General features: G+C 45.2%; 1 protein-coding gene across 1 annotated transcript in view; it reads left to right on the forward strand.

The window, feature by feature from the left end:
* ADGRD1 (adhesion G protein-coupled receptor D1) overlaps positions 1-12,480 on the forward strand; it is a 205,860-nt gene extending 193,380 nt beyond the window's left edge. Inside the window, exons 23-26 of the mRNA XM_070950671.1 lie at positions 5,060-5,186; positions 6,549-6,590; positions 9,959-10,051; positions 12,385-12,480. Of these exons, the coding sequence (XP_070806772.1) occupies positions 5,060-5,186; positions 6,549-6,590; positions 9,959-10,051; positions 12,385-12,480 (358 nt within the window). The remainder of the gene's footprint in view (positions 1-5,059; positions 5,187-6,548; positions 6,591-9,958; positions 10,052-12,384) is intronic.
* The last annotated feature ends 437 nt before the right edge of the window (positions 12,481-12,917 follow it).

Raw genomic sequence — 12,917 nt, forward strand, 5'->3', positions numbered from 1 at the left:
AAGATTTCCAGTTCTCCAGGATAAGAGTGAATGATGATTCTAGACAGATTTGAAATCTTCTAGTTCTCTGGATAAGAGCAAACGATGATTCTAAACAGTTATTTGAAATCTTTAGTTCTCCAGGATGAGCAAAGGATGATCTAGAAAGCTATCTAATCTTTCAGTCCCCCAGGGTAAAGGAAGCAGAGACTGATCTTAAAAGTTATGTAAAGACTTCCAGTTCTCCAGGATAAGAGCAAATGACGATCTAGACACTTATTTGAAATCTAGTTCGTCAGGCTAAGAGTAGAGGGTGATCTAGAAAGTTATTTGAAGTCTGCTGATTCTGGGTGAGGTATAACTTTCAAGGAGGTGGGCCAGGTGACCTCTCAATCGATGATTCTTCTTAAAATTTTCAGATCTCAGTTAAAATGCAAAGAAGACATCTCTAGCTTTTTTAAAAACAGGAGTGGACCATGCGTGGTGATCCAGATGCAAGGGCTCCAGAAAACATCTTTTATGATCAATGGCCATAGTTGTGAAGGTCAACAGGACAGCCTTTGGAACTCTTTATCTCATGATAGATTTATTTATTTTGAGGTCTTTGAGCTAGTCTTGGCAACTGTCTGGACAAGTCCCTGTAGTATCCTTTGGCAGGATTTTGGAAGAGGTTGACTTGACTTTTTCTTTCTTGGGTTGATGGGCATAAGGTCAGCCAGCTGGCTTTGTTCCTAAAGCAAGACTAGAACTCACAGTCTCCTGGTTTCTAGCCTGCTGCTTCAACCTCTACACCAAACTGGCTCTTTCTCATGGTAAAACATACAATCCCAGTCCTTGAGGGATCTTACACAGCCTCCAATGCTTAAGTAGCATGGTCAATGCTCATTCTGGCTGTGAGCTCTGGGACCTGTTATATTCCTCTGGAAAGTTGTCAGGGTTCCAAGTAATACATCCATAGCAAACAGAACTCCTTGGCAGGTAGATTCCTCAAAGAATAGTTTCATTGGATATATCATATTGGCACAGTTCTGGTGAAAACCAACTCTGAAGGAGAAGGAGAAGGAGAGAAAGGTCTCCTGCTTGAGCAGGGGGTTGGACTAGAAGACCTCCAAGGTCCCTTTCAACTTTGTTATTTTGTTATTCAGAGGAGGAGGAGGAGGATGTCAGGATTAAGTAATACACCCACAGCAAACAGAACTCCGAGGCAGGTAGATTTCTCAAAGAACCGTTCTATTTGGATATATCATATTGGCACAGTTCTGGTGAAAACCGACTCTGAATATTCCCACAGTTTTCCCCTTCCCCAAACAATCAGTCACATGGTCCAATCAAAATGCCGTCCGGTTGCCTGGTAACGTCACTCCTTCTCTCTTTGGCCACCTGTGGGAATGACCTTGGTTCCCAGGAGAAAGTATTTTATTTTGGCTACAAAACCCCAGCTATCTCCATTCCCCCCTCCCTATCCCTCAGGTCCACTGTGGCAACACTGAAGCTTCGAAGATGGCCTCAGTCAGGTCAGCTTCAGGGTTGATAAAAGTATTCTCGAAAAATATTCAAGAGCAAACGTTGTTCTTGGCTTAGACGAACCCTTTATGGACAGCATGGCTGCGGATGAGGAGGTCATCTAGGACACCCTTCTTCACAATCTCTTCAATAGACCCAGTGGGATATCTTGAGGAGAAGCATCAACATTATTGGATTAGATACCTTGCCGTAAGGAGCATTGGCATTATTGGATTAGATACAGATGAGGAAACAGATTTTGTGTGTTACAGAAACAGCTGTGCATTTTGGCACATCACTTCAGCTTGTTTTCCTATGAGAAGCCCAAGGAGAATCTCCCTTGGGTTGAGGTTGACTTTGAAGTAGCACAAGAACATGTTGTTTACTTGGCTGAGGCATTTATATTTATTATTTATTATTTATTAATCAAATTTCTATACCGCCCTACTCCCGAAGGACTCAGGGCGGTGAACAGCCAAGATAAAATACAGACAATACAAATATTAAAAATCCCTTAAAATTATTAAATATTTCGGCCGAAACACAGATTAAAACACCCAATTTATAAATCACGAATTAAAAAATTTAAAATTTAAGAATTTAAAAGAGGGGAGTTAGGCCAGGCCAGCTTGCTGAAATAGAAAAGTTTTGAGAGCACGGCGAAACGTGCGCAGGTCCGGGATCTTCCGTATCTCTGGGGGGAGCTCGTTCCAGATGGTAGGTGCCCCCACAGAGAAGGCTCTCCCCCTGGGGGCCGCCAGTCGACACTGTTTGGCCGACGGCACCCTGAGGAGCCCCTCTCTATGGGAGCGTACTGGTCGGTGAGAGGCTATTGGTAGCAGAAGGCGGTCTCGTAGATACCCCGGTCCGATGCCATGGAGCGCTCTAAAGGTGGTAACCAAAACCTTGAAGCGCACCCGGAAGACCACCGGGAGCCAGTGCAGCTCGCGCAGGAGGGGGGTCACATGGGAGCGCCACGTCGCTCCCATAACCACCCGCGCGGGCCGCATTCTGGACCAGCTGGAGCCTCCGGGTGCTCCTCAAGGGGAGCCCCATGTAGAGAGCATTGCAGTAGTCCAAGCGGGAAGTAACAAGAGCATGAGTGACCATATTTAACGAGTCCCGATCCAGAAAGGGACGCAACTGGCGAATCAGGCGGACCTGATAAAAAGTCCCCCTGGCCACGGCCATCATATGCTCTTCTAAAGACAGCCGTGAGTCCAGGAGGACACCCAAGTTGCGAGCCCTCTCCGTGGGGGGCAATGACTCGCCCCCAATAGTCAGTGATGGCGCCAACTGACTATATCGGGATGTCGGAAACCACAGCCACTCGGTCTTGGATGGGTTGAGCCTGAGTCTGTTTCTCCCCATCCAGATCCGCACGGCCTCAAGGCACCGGGACATCACTTCAAGGGCATCATTGGCATGACCATGGCTCCCTATCTCATTCCTTAAAGGACATATTTTTCAACTTTCCGGTCCACATTACAACTCATAGGAGTTTTGTGGTCCTGCATCTGAGAATGCAAAAGAATAACAGAGTTGGAAGCAGTGATGGGATTCAGCCGGTTCGGGCTGGTTCATGCAAACCGGTAGTTAAATTACTGGCTGGCTCCACCCCTCCCTGCCCTGCCCCTTCCAGGACTTCTCCCCCCCCCCGCACCCAATTTGGCTCCCAGATAAGTGCAGGGAGGTCTCTTAGGCCCAAAATAGGATGTGTGGGGTATCTGACTCCCCTGCGGACTGGTTTTGCTCCCAGGAGGCTTCAGGGAGGCCTCCTAGGCCCAAAACAGGGGTGCAGGGGAGGGCTGCACATTCCCCCCCCCGTGGTCAGTTTTATCTCACGGGTGTGTGTGCAGGAGGCCAAGTACTGCCTTTCACAGCCCCTGGCCACGCCCACCATGGCCACGCCCACCCAGCTGGTCATTAGGGCAAAGAACCTATTGTTAAATTATTTGAATCCCACCACTGGTTGGTAGGAATCTTGGAGGTCTTCTATGACCCACGATTGTTGTGCCGAATCTGCTCCGAATCATATTGTGAGGTATGTGGATGACACGGCAGTGGTGGGATTTATCCAGGATGACAATGAAGATGCTTATACTAGGGAAGAGGTGAAGCGTCTGGTGGACTGGTGCAATGAAAGTAACCTGATTCTAAATGTGAATAAAACAAAGGAGATCATTGCAGAGTTTAGAAAGAGCCGGCATAGTCATACTCCACTCAGTATCAAGGATGCAGCTGTAGAGGCAGTCAACCGTATTAACTATCTGGAGCTGCGGATAACTAACAATCTGAACTGGTCTCTCCATGTATATTGGAGGTGGTGAGCCTTTGAGAGCTGCATGCAATGAAATTTCATTTTAATGTATGCCGATTAGTGTACATTCAAAGTGACAATAAAGTTATTATTCTATTCTATTCTATTCTATTCTATTCTATTCTATTCTATTCCATTCCATATGTTCTGTTCTGTTCCATTCTTTTCCATTCTCCTTCCTTCTTCTCTGATTCGTCTCATTCTCCTTCTTCTCTTTTTTGCTTGTCCTTCTCCTTCTCCTCTCTGCAAACCCTACTTCCTTCTAGCACTGATGATGATACCTAGTTTGGTAATGAAATGTCTACCAGAAAACCACCAAGCTCAAAGAGCACTAAGGACCTCATAATTCTTCTCCTTCTCCTTCTCCTTCTCCTTCTCCTTCTCCTTCTCCTTCTCCTTCTCCTTCTCCCTCTCCCTCTCCCTCTCCTTCTCCTTCTCTTCTCTTCTCTTCTCTTCTCTTCTCTTCTCTTCTCTTCTCTTCTCTTCTCTTCTCTTCCCTCCCCTCCCCTCCCCTCCCCTCCCATCCCATCCCATCCCATCCCATCCCATCCCATTCTATGAGATTCTCTACCTTTCAGGCACCAGGGACTGGTTATATGGAGAGAGGTTTCTCCACAGACTGGTTTTGTGTTCTGCCTACATCCTGTGGATGGGGCTTCACTTGTTTGCGCAGCCCCGGTTTCTTGCACTCTGCAGACTGGTGTTAGTTCATGAACTGGGGATTGGGGACCCCTGTTCTAGTCCAACCCTTTGCTCAAGCAGGAAACCAGGTAGCCTTTTCAGGATCAGCCAAGGCCCTTCCCAGCTCTCCATCCTTGGAATAGAAGGAAGGATCTTGAATTTTCATTGTGAACCACATCCATCATCGCTATTTGCTCGAAGCATTTTCCTACTCGGCGATCAATTACACAATCTCCACCGAAACTTCCAGAAGTGTACCAACGGCTTGTTCAAATTGTGACTGCCATTCAAAGGAACTGGATTTAATTTATATGCCTGTTAAGGCCAAAGAACCTCTGTATAAATAACGCTGTGTTCTGTTCCCTTCCGATTTTACACAGAATGTTATTAGTTTTTCTCTTATGCACCGTACGAATCAATCAAATTATTCATCCTCCAGCCACAGTGGCTTATTACGCTCATTGCAACCCACAACATGTAGCGAATGCCGCTACAATCTCTTTCCTGCGTAAACCAAAACCTCCTTGAATATTACATATGAAAACAAGGCTCAAAATCTATTCTTTGTCTCAACAGATTGACAGCTAAGGCGGTGGCTGTTCTCCTACCTATCTTGGGAAGTTCATGGATCTTTGGCATCCTGGCAGTGAATGACCGAGCTTTGGTGTTCCAGTACATGTTTGCAATATTTAACTCATTGCAGGTATGGCCAGTTGGGTGTACACACTTCTCAAGATGCTCTAAAAGGGGTTTGTATAAGAGCCAAGGTGGCGCAGAGGTTAGAGTGCAGCACTGTAGGCTATTTCAGCTGACTGCTAGCTGCTGTTCGGCAGTTCAAATCTCACCAGCTCAAGGTTGACTCAGCCTTCCATCCTTCCGAGGTGGGTAAAATGAGAGCCCAGATTGTTGGAGGCAATAGGCTGACACTGTAAACCTCTTAGAGAGGGCTGTAAAAGCACTGTGAAGTGGTATATAAGTTTTAAGTGTTATTGCTATTGTATTTAACACAGTAAGGTAACCTAAAAGAAATAGCCCTTAGACTTATATACCACTTTACAGTGCTTTACAGCACCTCTCTAAGCAGTTTACGGAGTCAGCCTATTGCCCCAACAATCTGGGTCCTGCTTTTTAACCCACGTTGGAAGGATGGAAGGCTGAGTCAACCTTGATCCGGTCAGGATTGAACTGCTGACAGTGGGCAGAATTAGCCTACAATACTGCATTCTAACCACTGCACCACCATGGAAGGAAAGAAGAAAGGAAGGAGGGAGGGAGGAAGGAGGGAGGGAGAGAAGGAGGGAGGGAGGGAGGAAGGAAGGAAGGAAGGAGGAAGGAAGGAAGGAAGGAAGGAGGGAAGGAAGGAAGGAAGGAAGGAAGGAAGGAAGGAAGGAAAGAAGGAGGGAGGGAGGGAGAAAAGGAGGGATGAAGAAAGGAAGGAGGGAGGAAGGAAGGAAGAGAAGGAGGGAGGGAGGGAGGGAGGGAGGAAGGAAGGAAGGAAGGAAGGAAGGAAGGAAGGAAGGAAAGAGAAAAGCTAGATCATTCAAAATTGCAACAGCATTGGAAAAAGTGGCATGACCATTTTTCACAATTATGACTGTTGCACCATCCCCATGGTCACACAATCAAAATTTTTGGACACTTGGCAACTGGCTCATATTTATGACAGTTGCAATGTTCCGGGGTCCCCTTTTGCAACCTTTTGACAAGCAAAGTCAACGAGGAAGCCAGCTTCACTTAACAACCATGTCCCTAATTTTTAACAACGGCAGTGATTCACGCAGCAACTTTGGCATGAAAAAGTCATAGGGACAAAATCCACTTCACCAATTTCTCACTTAACAACAGGAACGTTGGGCTCGGTTGTGGTTGTAAGTCGAGGACTCCTTGTACATTACTCCGAGTCAACAATTGTGAGGAAGGTCACAGTCCTCCAAAAACTTTTATACATTTGTTATAGAACCACAAATCTCCTTCCTTAACTGTATTAGCTCCAGATGTCCTTTCTGACTTTCTTTGCTGTTTTTCTTTTTTTTTTTTAAGTAATAATTTGATTTTATCGTTTCAGGGTTTTTTCATCTTTCTGTTTCATTGCCTCCTGAACTCAGAGGTACGTTCCCATCTCCACCCCTATTCAGGGAATAAAATCTGGTTGATGCTGGAATAAGAATATTGTTATGTACCCCTTTAGCGGAGGGAAAAAAATACATTGATTTAAAGTTTATGCTGTAAAACAGCCCTTGTGTTAGGGGAACGGGGCCATTTAATTACAAGGCTGTAGGGAAAATATATTTTCTTCTGCTACAGAACATGTATAGTTTATATAATGGTATATTTAGCCGTCATCCCCGTAATTTATGGTCTTTGCAGAGAAGTAGTCAGTCAAGGACTCCAGGCGTTAAAACAAACAGCTACTGTGCTCATATACCAGAATATTATTATTATTATTTTTCTGGACTCTGTATCTTGGTTAAATCAAAGCTCATGGCGTAGCTACTTAGTTCGTTTGAAATATTACAACCCAATTATCATCTGAAAATGCCAGAAGGGACTCCATTAATTATGTCAGGAATAACCATGTCAACTATACTGAATTGCTGAATGGAATTTAATTTGGAGTGCATTTATAAGCAAATTCAATCAAATCACATTTTTGTCCTACCCTTAAGGGCTTCTTTCTCCTGGCTGAGTTGTGTTTTTTTTTGAGAACAAAATCATAGCCACATCTCGGGCAAAGGCAACCTCACATTCCCAAGGTTGTGTAAATTTACGATTGGCAACTCAATGACCTCCGGAATGTTTTCCAACCAAGACTTATCAGGGTTTTAAAGAAAACGTTAGGGAGTTTGAGTGCTGTCGTTGAATATGTCACAAGATCCTCAAGATGTCTCCTTCTGGTGTAGATGCAAAGATCGAAAGAACCCATAACTATGTTCTTTCTCAAGATGCTTTCTCAAGAAGCAACTGGATTTTGTTTTTCCTTGAAGACGTTTTTACTTCTCATCCAAGAAGCTCCTTCAATCCTCATTCTTGGAGGAGGAGTGAGATGTCTTCAAGGAAAACCAAAGTTCCGTTGCCTTTTGAGAAAGCATCTTTGGAACAAAGGATGACTTCTTAGACCTGGATGACTGAGAAGCTCCATAGACAAACCCATAACTATGTTTTGGTAATTCCAGAGGTAAGAAATGTGCGCCCCAGATCCCCTGCCATTGTTGAGAGTTGAAGTCAAAACATCTGAAAGACCTCAGGTTGCTATCTCCCCAAGTTAACTACATCCCAGGGAAGAACTTTGAGGGGGCTTTCCTAGTCTGGGAGGTCTTATAGCCCTATGATTCTATTGTCTAGTTCAAGGGTCAGCAACCTGTGGCTCTGGAGCTGCATGTGGCTCTTTCAGCCCTCTGCCGTGGCTCCCTGTCACTCAAAATATGTGTCACAACCACCGGCACACGATTTATTGAGCTTTTCAACTCCCGGTAGGTCAACCATGGATAAATCCAAGAAAAGAAAAGTTTCAGAAGAAAACAGAATGTTTAATTCAACTACATATGCTAGTTTTGTGGCCACTCAAAAAATAGTCAGGCACGGGAAGGGTTTTGTGGCTCCCGGTGTTTTCTTTTCTGTGGGAAACGGGTCCAAATGGCTCTTTGAGTGTTTAAGGTTGCCGACTCCTGGTCTAGCTTGTGTTCTGACCTAGGCTTCCTGAGTCAGTAAAACACACGAGTAGTCCCAAAAACCTCTTTTATTGCAACAGCTGTGAATTCTGTTCATTCACAGATGAGTCCCAAATAGTTGTAAAGAGTCCTTCGGGATAAGGCTGATAATCACCCACCTTTATCTCCCTTGACACGCTGAGGTCCGACTCTGGAGGCTCTGGAGGCAGCATCTCAGATGGCCCTTTCTCTGCCTCCGATGCAGAGCCCTCGTCCGAGCCTTCCCCAGATTCGAGGACTGGCCCATGTTTCTCCCCTGTCTCCTCACTGTCCGACTCTGCTGCCAGCTCTGCAGGCTGCTGGCGGACCACAACAGCTTAATGCCTTCCCCATCACACCAAAACTGGCCTTTTAAACAGCTTTTAGCCCAACATTATTCTTCTTGCCAACATGAGCTTCCTCACGGATGCCAAAGAAAGTCAATGAGAGATAAATATCCTCTTCTGATTTTTCCCCTTTCCTGGATACAGCCCATCCTTCTTCTCCATCCTTTTTTGCTCACTTAGATCTCATTTCTTCTCCACTGCCGGTGAGCATCCCCGAAGAGAGACCGAAAGAATAGAGACAATTTCAGGTATTCATTAAAAGGTCATTTAGATCCCAATTGGACAATAGGGAAAAATTATACATTGCTATTCTAAGAAGACTTCCTGCATAGTACCATTGAGTGCCACAATAGCTGTTCCTGGCTGATACACCAATTAAGGACTTGTAGGTGGATCTATTTAGTGTTTCCTTTTTGATCCCTCATCTAGAAATTTCTAACCTGTCAGCCATCTCTCTGAGACCAACACAATTTCAGCCAAACATTGTTACAGAACTACCTTATCCCTACGCAATTGCTCCTCTGAACTGTAATTTGCAATATTTCATACCAACTTCCCTCCTGGGTTCAACTGGAGGTATCACAGCTGGAGCTATATTCAGCTGGAGATATGACTTTTTTCAAGGACAAATTCGCCGGAAGCAATCTGATCCCAAGAATTGAGGGAGAAGTTGGTTGAATGAACCAGGGGTGCCGTTTGAGAGATCTGTGATATTTGAGTTCTGCAGAAGCATTTAGACCTAAGTGGTGGATTTCCATTTCTCCTGGGAAATGGATAGAGTAGAGTAGAGTAGAGTAGAGTAGAGTAGAGTAGAGTAGAGTAGAGTAGAATAGAATAGAATAGAATAGAATAGAATAGAATAGAATAGAATAGAATAACAGAGTTGGAAGGGACCTTGGAGGTCTTCTAGTCCAACCCCCTGCCCAGGCAGGAAACCCTATACCACTTCAGACAAATGGTTATCCAACATCTTCTTAAAAACTTCCAGTGTTGGAGCATTCACAACTTCTGGAGGCAAGTTGTTCCACTGATTAATTGTTCTCACAATCAGGAAATTTCTCCTTAGTTCTAGGTTGCTTCTCTCCTTGATTAGTTTCCACCCGTTGCTTCTTGTCCTGCCCTCAAGTGCTTTGGAGAGTAGCTTGACTCCCTCTTCTTTGTGGAAGATAAAGGTGAAAAAGAATGAACGAAGGACATCTCTTTTTAACCAAGATGGGAAACTTTCTTGGAGGATACTTCTTTTTCATTGCCTTAGTCGTGATGGCTAGTCCTTGATTTACAACTGTTTGGTTAGGCACCATTTGAAGTTACAATGGTGCTGAGAAAAGAGTCCATGAGGAAGGGAAAACAACCTGATGGAAAGGGAGCAAATCGGGATTTCTGAGGTAGACTCAGGAGCTCACATCTTCCTAATTTGGGACATCTTTCTCTTCCCTGCCAAGGTCAGAGCTGCCTTTAAGCACAAAACGAAGGTGTGGTCGCTCACCAGCAGCTCCATCCGCAACATCAATGTGAAAGCTTTCAATTCTGATATCGTAAGTATTGCTAGAACCCCTCAGCCTTCTGTCTTCCTCTAACGAAGAGTGGAACACCCAAAAAAAAACAAAATCTGAAAAGGTTCTTTCCTAACCGTGTCTTCTCCAGCATGTCTTCTGACCTAGGCTTCCTGAGACAGTAAAAAGCACACGGTTAGTCCCAGAAACCCTCTTTTTATGTCAATGGCTGTGAATTAAGTTCATTCACAGCCCGTACTGAGTCCCGAAGAGTTTGTAAAGAGTCCAACAGAAGTCTGCCACAGTCCTTCGGGATAAGGATGATAAACACCCACCTTTATCTCCCTTGACACGCTGCCAAAGACCTAATTGGCAATTAGCTTTGCAAGGCCACACGCAGCACTGAGTCAAAACGGAGCTTCAGATTTTAAACTGACCAGAACAAACAAAGTTGCTTCCTGCAAAGGCTCATGTGTCTTTGCTCCTCCTTTATGCCTTATGGGAGGGACCAATCATCTCCAAGCCCTACTCCCGAGTCGTCCCTTTTATTTTAACTGTTCTTGCCTTCTGGCAGCTCTGTGCATGCACGCACTGGGAACAGGCTCCCCCTGTTCCTCTACCTCACTGATGCCTGACTCTGGAAGTTCTGGAGGTAGCACATAACTCCTAGATGGCCCTGGCCCCACTCTGCCTCTGACGCAGAGCCCTCATCCGAGCCTTCCCCAGACTCTAGGACTGGCCTATGTTACTCCCCAATCTCTTCACTGTCTGACTCTGCTGCCAGCTCCGCAGGCCACTGGCGGAACACAACAGCATGTTTTGTTCCAGACCTATGTGCTGTTTTCAAATTGTCATTATTGATGATTCAGAATAACAGAGTTGGAAGGACCTTGGAGGTCTTCTACTCCATCTTCTGCTCAAGCAGGAGTCTTTATACCATTCCAACACTGGAATCCAGTTGGGAACCATCCAGGCTTATTCCAATGATGCCAATGTTGATTTCCTCTACATGCTGACTTTGGTAGGGTCTCCCTTGGTAGAAGGTTGCTTCCATTGTACTTATTGGAAATGTCCATGCAACGTGGCAACCTAAGTCAAGTAAAGACTTAGAAACCTGTTTAGATTGGGTAGGTTGATCCTTGAATATTATGTTTCTTTAAGTTCAGTGCTTTGAGCTAATCCGGCCCATTTTAGAAGTTTATAATTCAACATAATGGCCCAACCCTCCAAATGGGTGAAATCAGTAATTAAATAAACATGAACATTGTCCTCTTAACTTGGTGGACCTGAAGAGGACCTAGTGAAATTCATGGGCGAAATGGGCCATCAGGTGCTGCTACTGTAAATAGGTTGTATCGGAGATGAGCTGCTCATAGGTAGTATCACTGAAAGACCAATTGTTGGGACAAATCCAAGAAGAATGTAGTTACTTTCTTACATGTGCTTGGGAGGTCTATCATATGTTGCTGTTCTGCCCCAACTTCGGATTCCCAGAGAATGTGACACACACCAAGCTTCGCAAACACTGTTTAATCCCAAAACAAACCCCTTTCAAGAATGCAGGCTTTCTGTGCAAAGGGTCCTTATCAAAGTTATTAAGAACAAAGTCCGACAAAGGTTGACAACCAGCCCAGAAAACGAGATATGAGAAGTCGCTTGCTCTCCAAGATGCTCTGTAGTAATGAGACGTTGTTTCTAGCAAGAAAGCACTAGCTGTGTGAGACTTAAATAGGCTAAGGGAGTGGCCAATTATTCTCAAGCCCTATTCTCGAGTAGACCTCCTCCTCCTGAGTAGCCACTCCTGCCTTTTGGCAGCCCTGCGTGCTTGAGCATGAGAAGAGGCTCCTCCACTTCACTCTCTTCACTTGAAGGAGCCTCTGGAGGTTCTGCCTCTGGCATCACATCCTCTTCGGCCTCCTCGCTGTCCGATGCGAGCACCGGCTGTGCCGGCTGCTGGTGCGACATCACACCAGCCTCCTCGTTGTCGGGATCAGCCACGATCCACACAGGCCGCTGGTGGGCCACAACAGATGCATAAAGCTGGACTAGATGAGTTTCATCTTGAATCTAAGAGGTGCATGAGAGAAAGTGTGTAGATACTGTATATTAGCAATTTCTCAATGCTCCATCAATTAGGAGTCCTTGGTCCTCTCTGAGCTTCGTTGCTTTTTTGCAGATGTTTCATTATTCAAATTAGGTAACATCATCACTGCGAGAGAACAAACTAGGCGATATCACTTACCTAGTTTGGGTAATGAAACATCTGCAAGAAAACAACCAAACTCAGAGACCACCCCTCATTTCAACCCTGATCTACAAATATTCTCCTTTATTGCTCCATCCATTATCCATCAACTCTTTCTTTCTCAATCCAGATAACTGTGACCAAGCCCGCAACAACGCCAACCACACTCAACACTAATGACAAAAGCAGTCATTCTGGCAACAAGATCGACCTTTCCGCCGTCTAACATCTACCCCGTTGGCCCTTCCTTCTGATCCCCAGGCAAACCACATCCTCAGGATCTTCGATTCATTGCCTGACTACCTATTACTCTCTGAGAATTTGTTCCCGTAGGAAGCACCTCTTTACTTCCTTCCTGCTAAACTGAGGAAGGGGGCAGAATTGCCCATTGGACTGAATCCATACTTCCAGATTTTTCTGGGCTTGGTGTGACTTCCTTTTGGCTGGGAGGACTAGCTATGGAATAGCCAAGGGACATTTTACACTGGATGGTCATCTAAGCACTGGCAGGGATGAAGCTGAGGAATATTTGTGGGGAAGCCCCAAAGGTCCTTTTCCAAGAGGCAACTAGACTTTCTTGAATTTTTTGGAAGACATTTCACTTCTTGTCCAAGAAGCTTCTTCAGCTCTGACTGAATGGTGCACTCAGATGTTGGTAGTACA

This window comes from Pituophis catenifer, unplaced genomic scaffold (genome assembly GCF_029215685.1).
Source record: "Pituophis catenifer annectens isolate HBS135680 unplaced genomic scaffold, rPitCat1.0.hap2 SCAF_10, whole genome shotgun sequence".
Lineage (NCBI taxonomy): Eukaryota > Metazoa > Chordata > Lepidosauria > Squamata > Colubridae > Pituophis > Pituophis catenifer.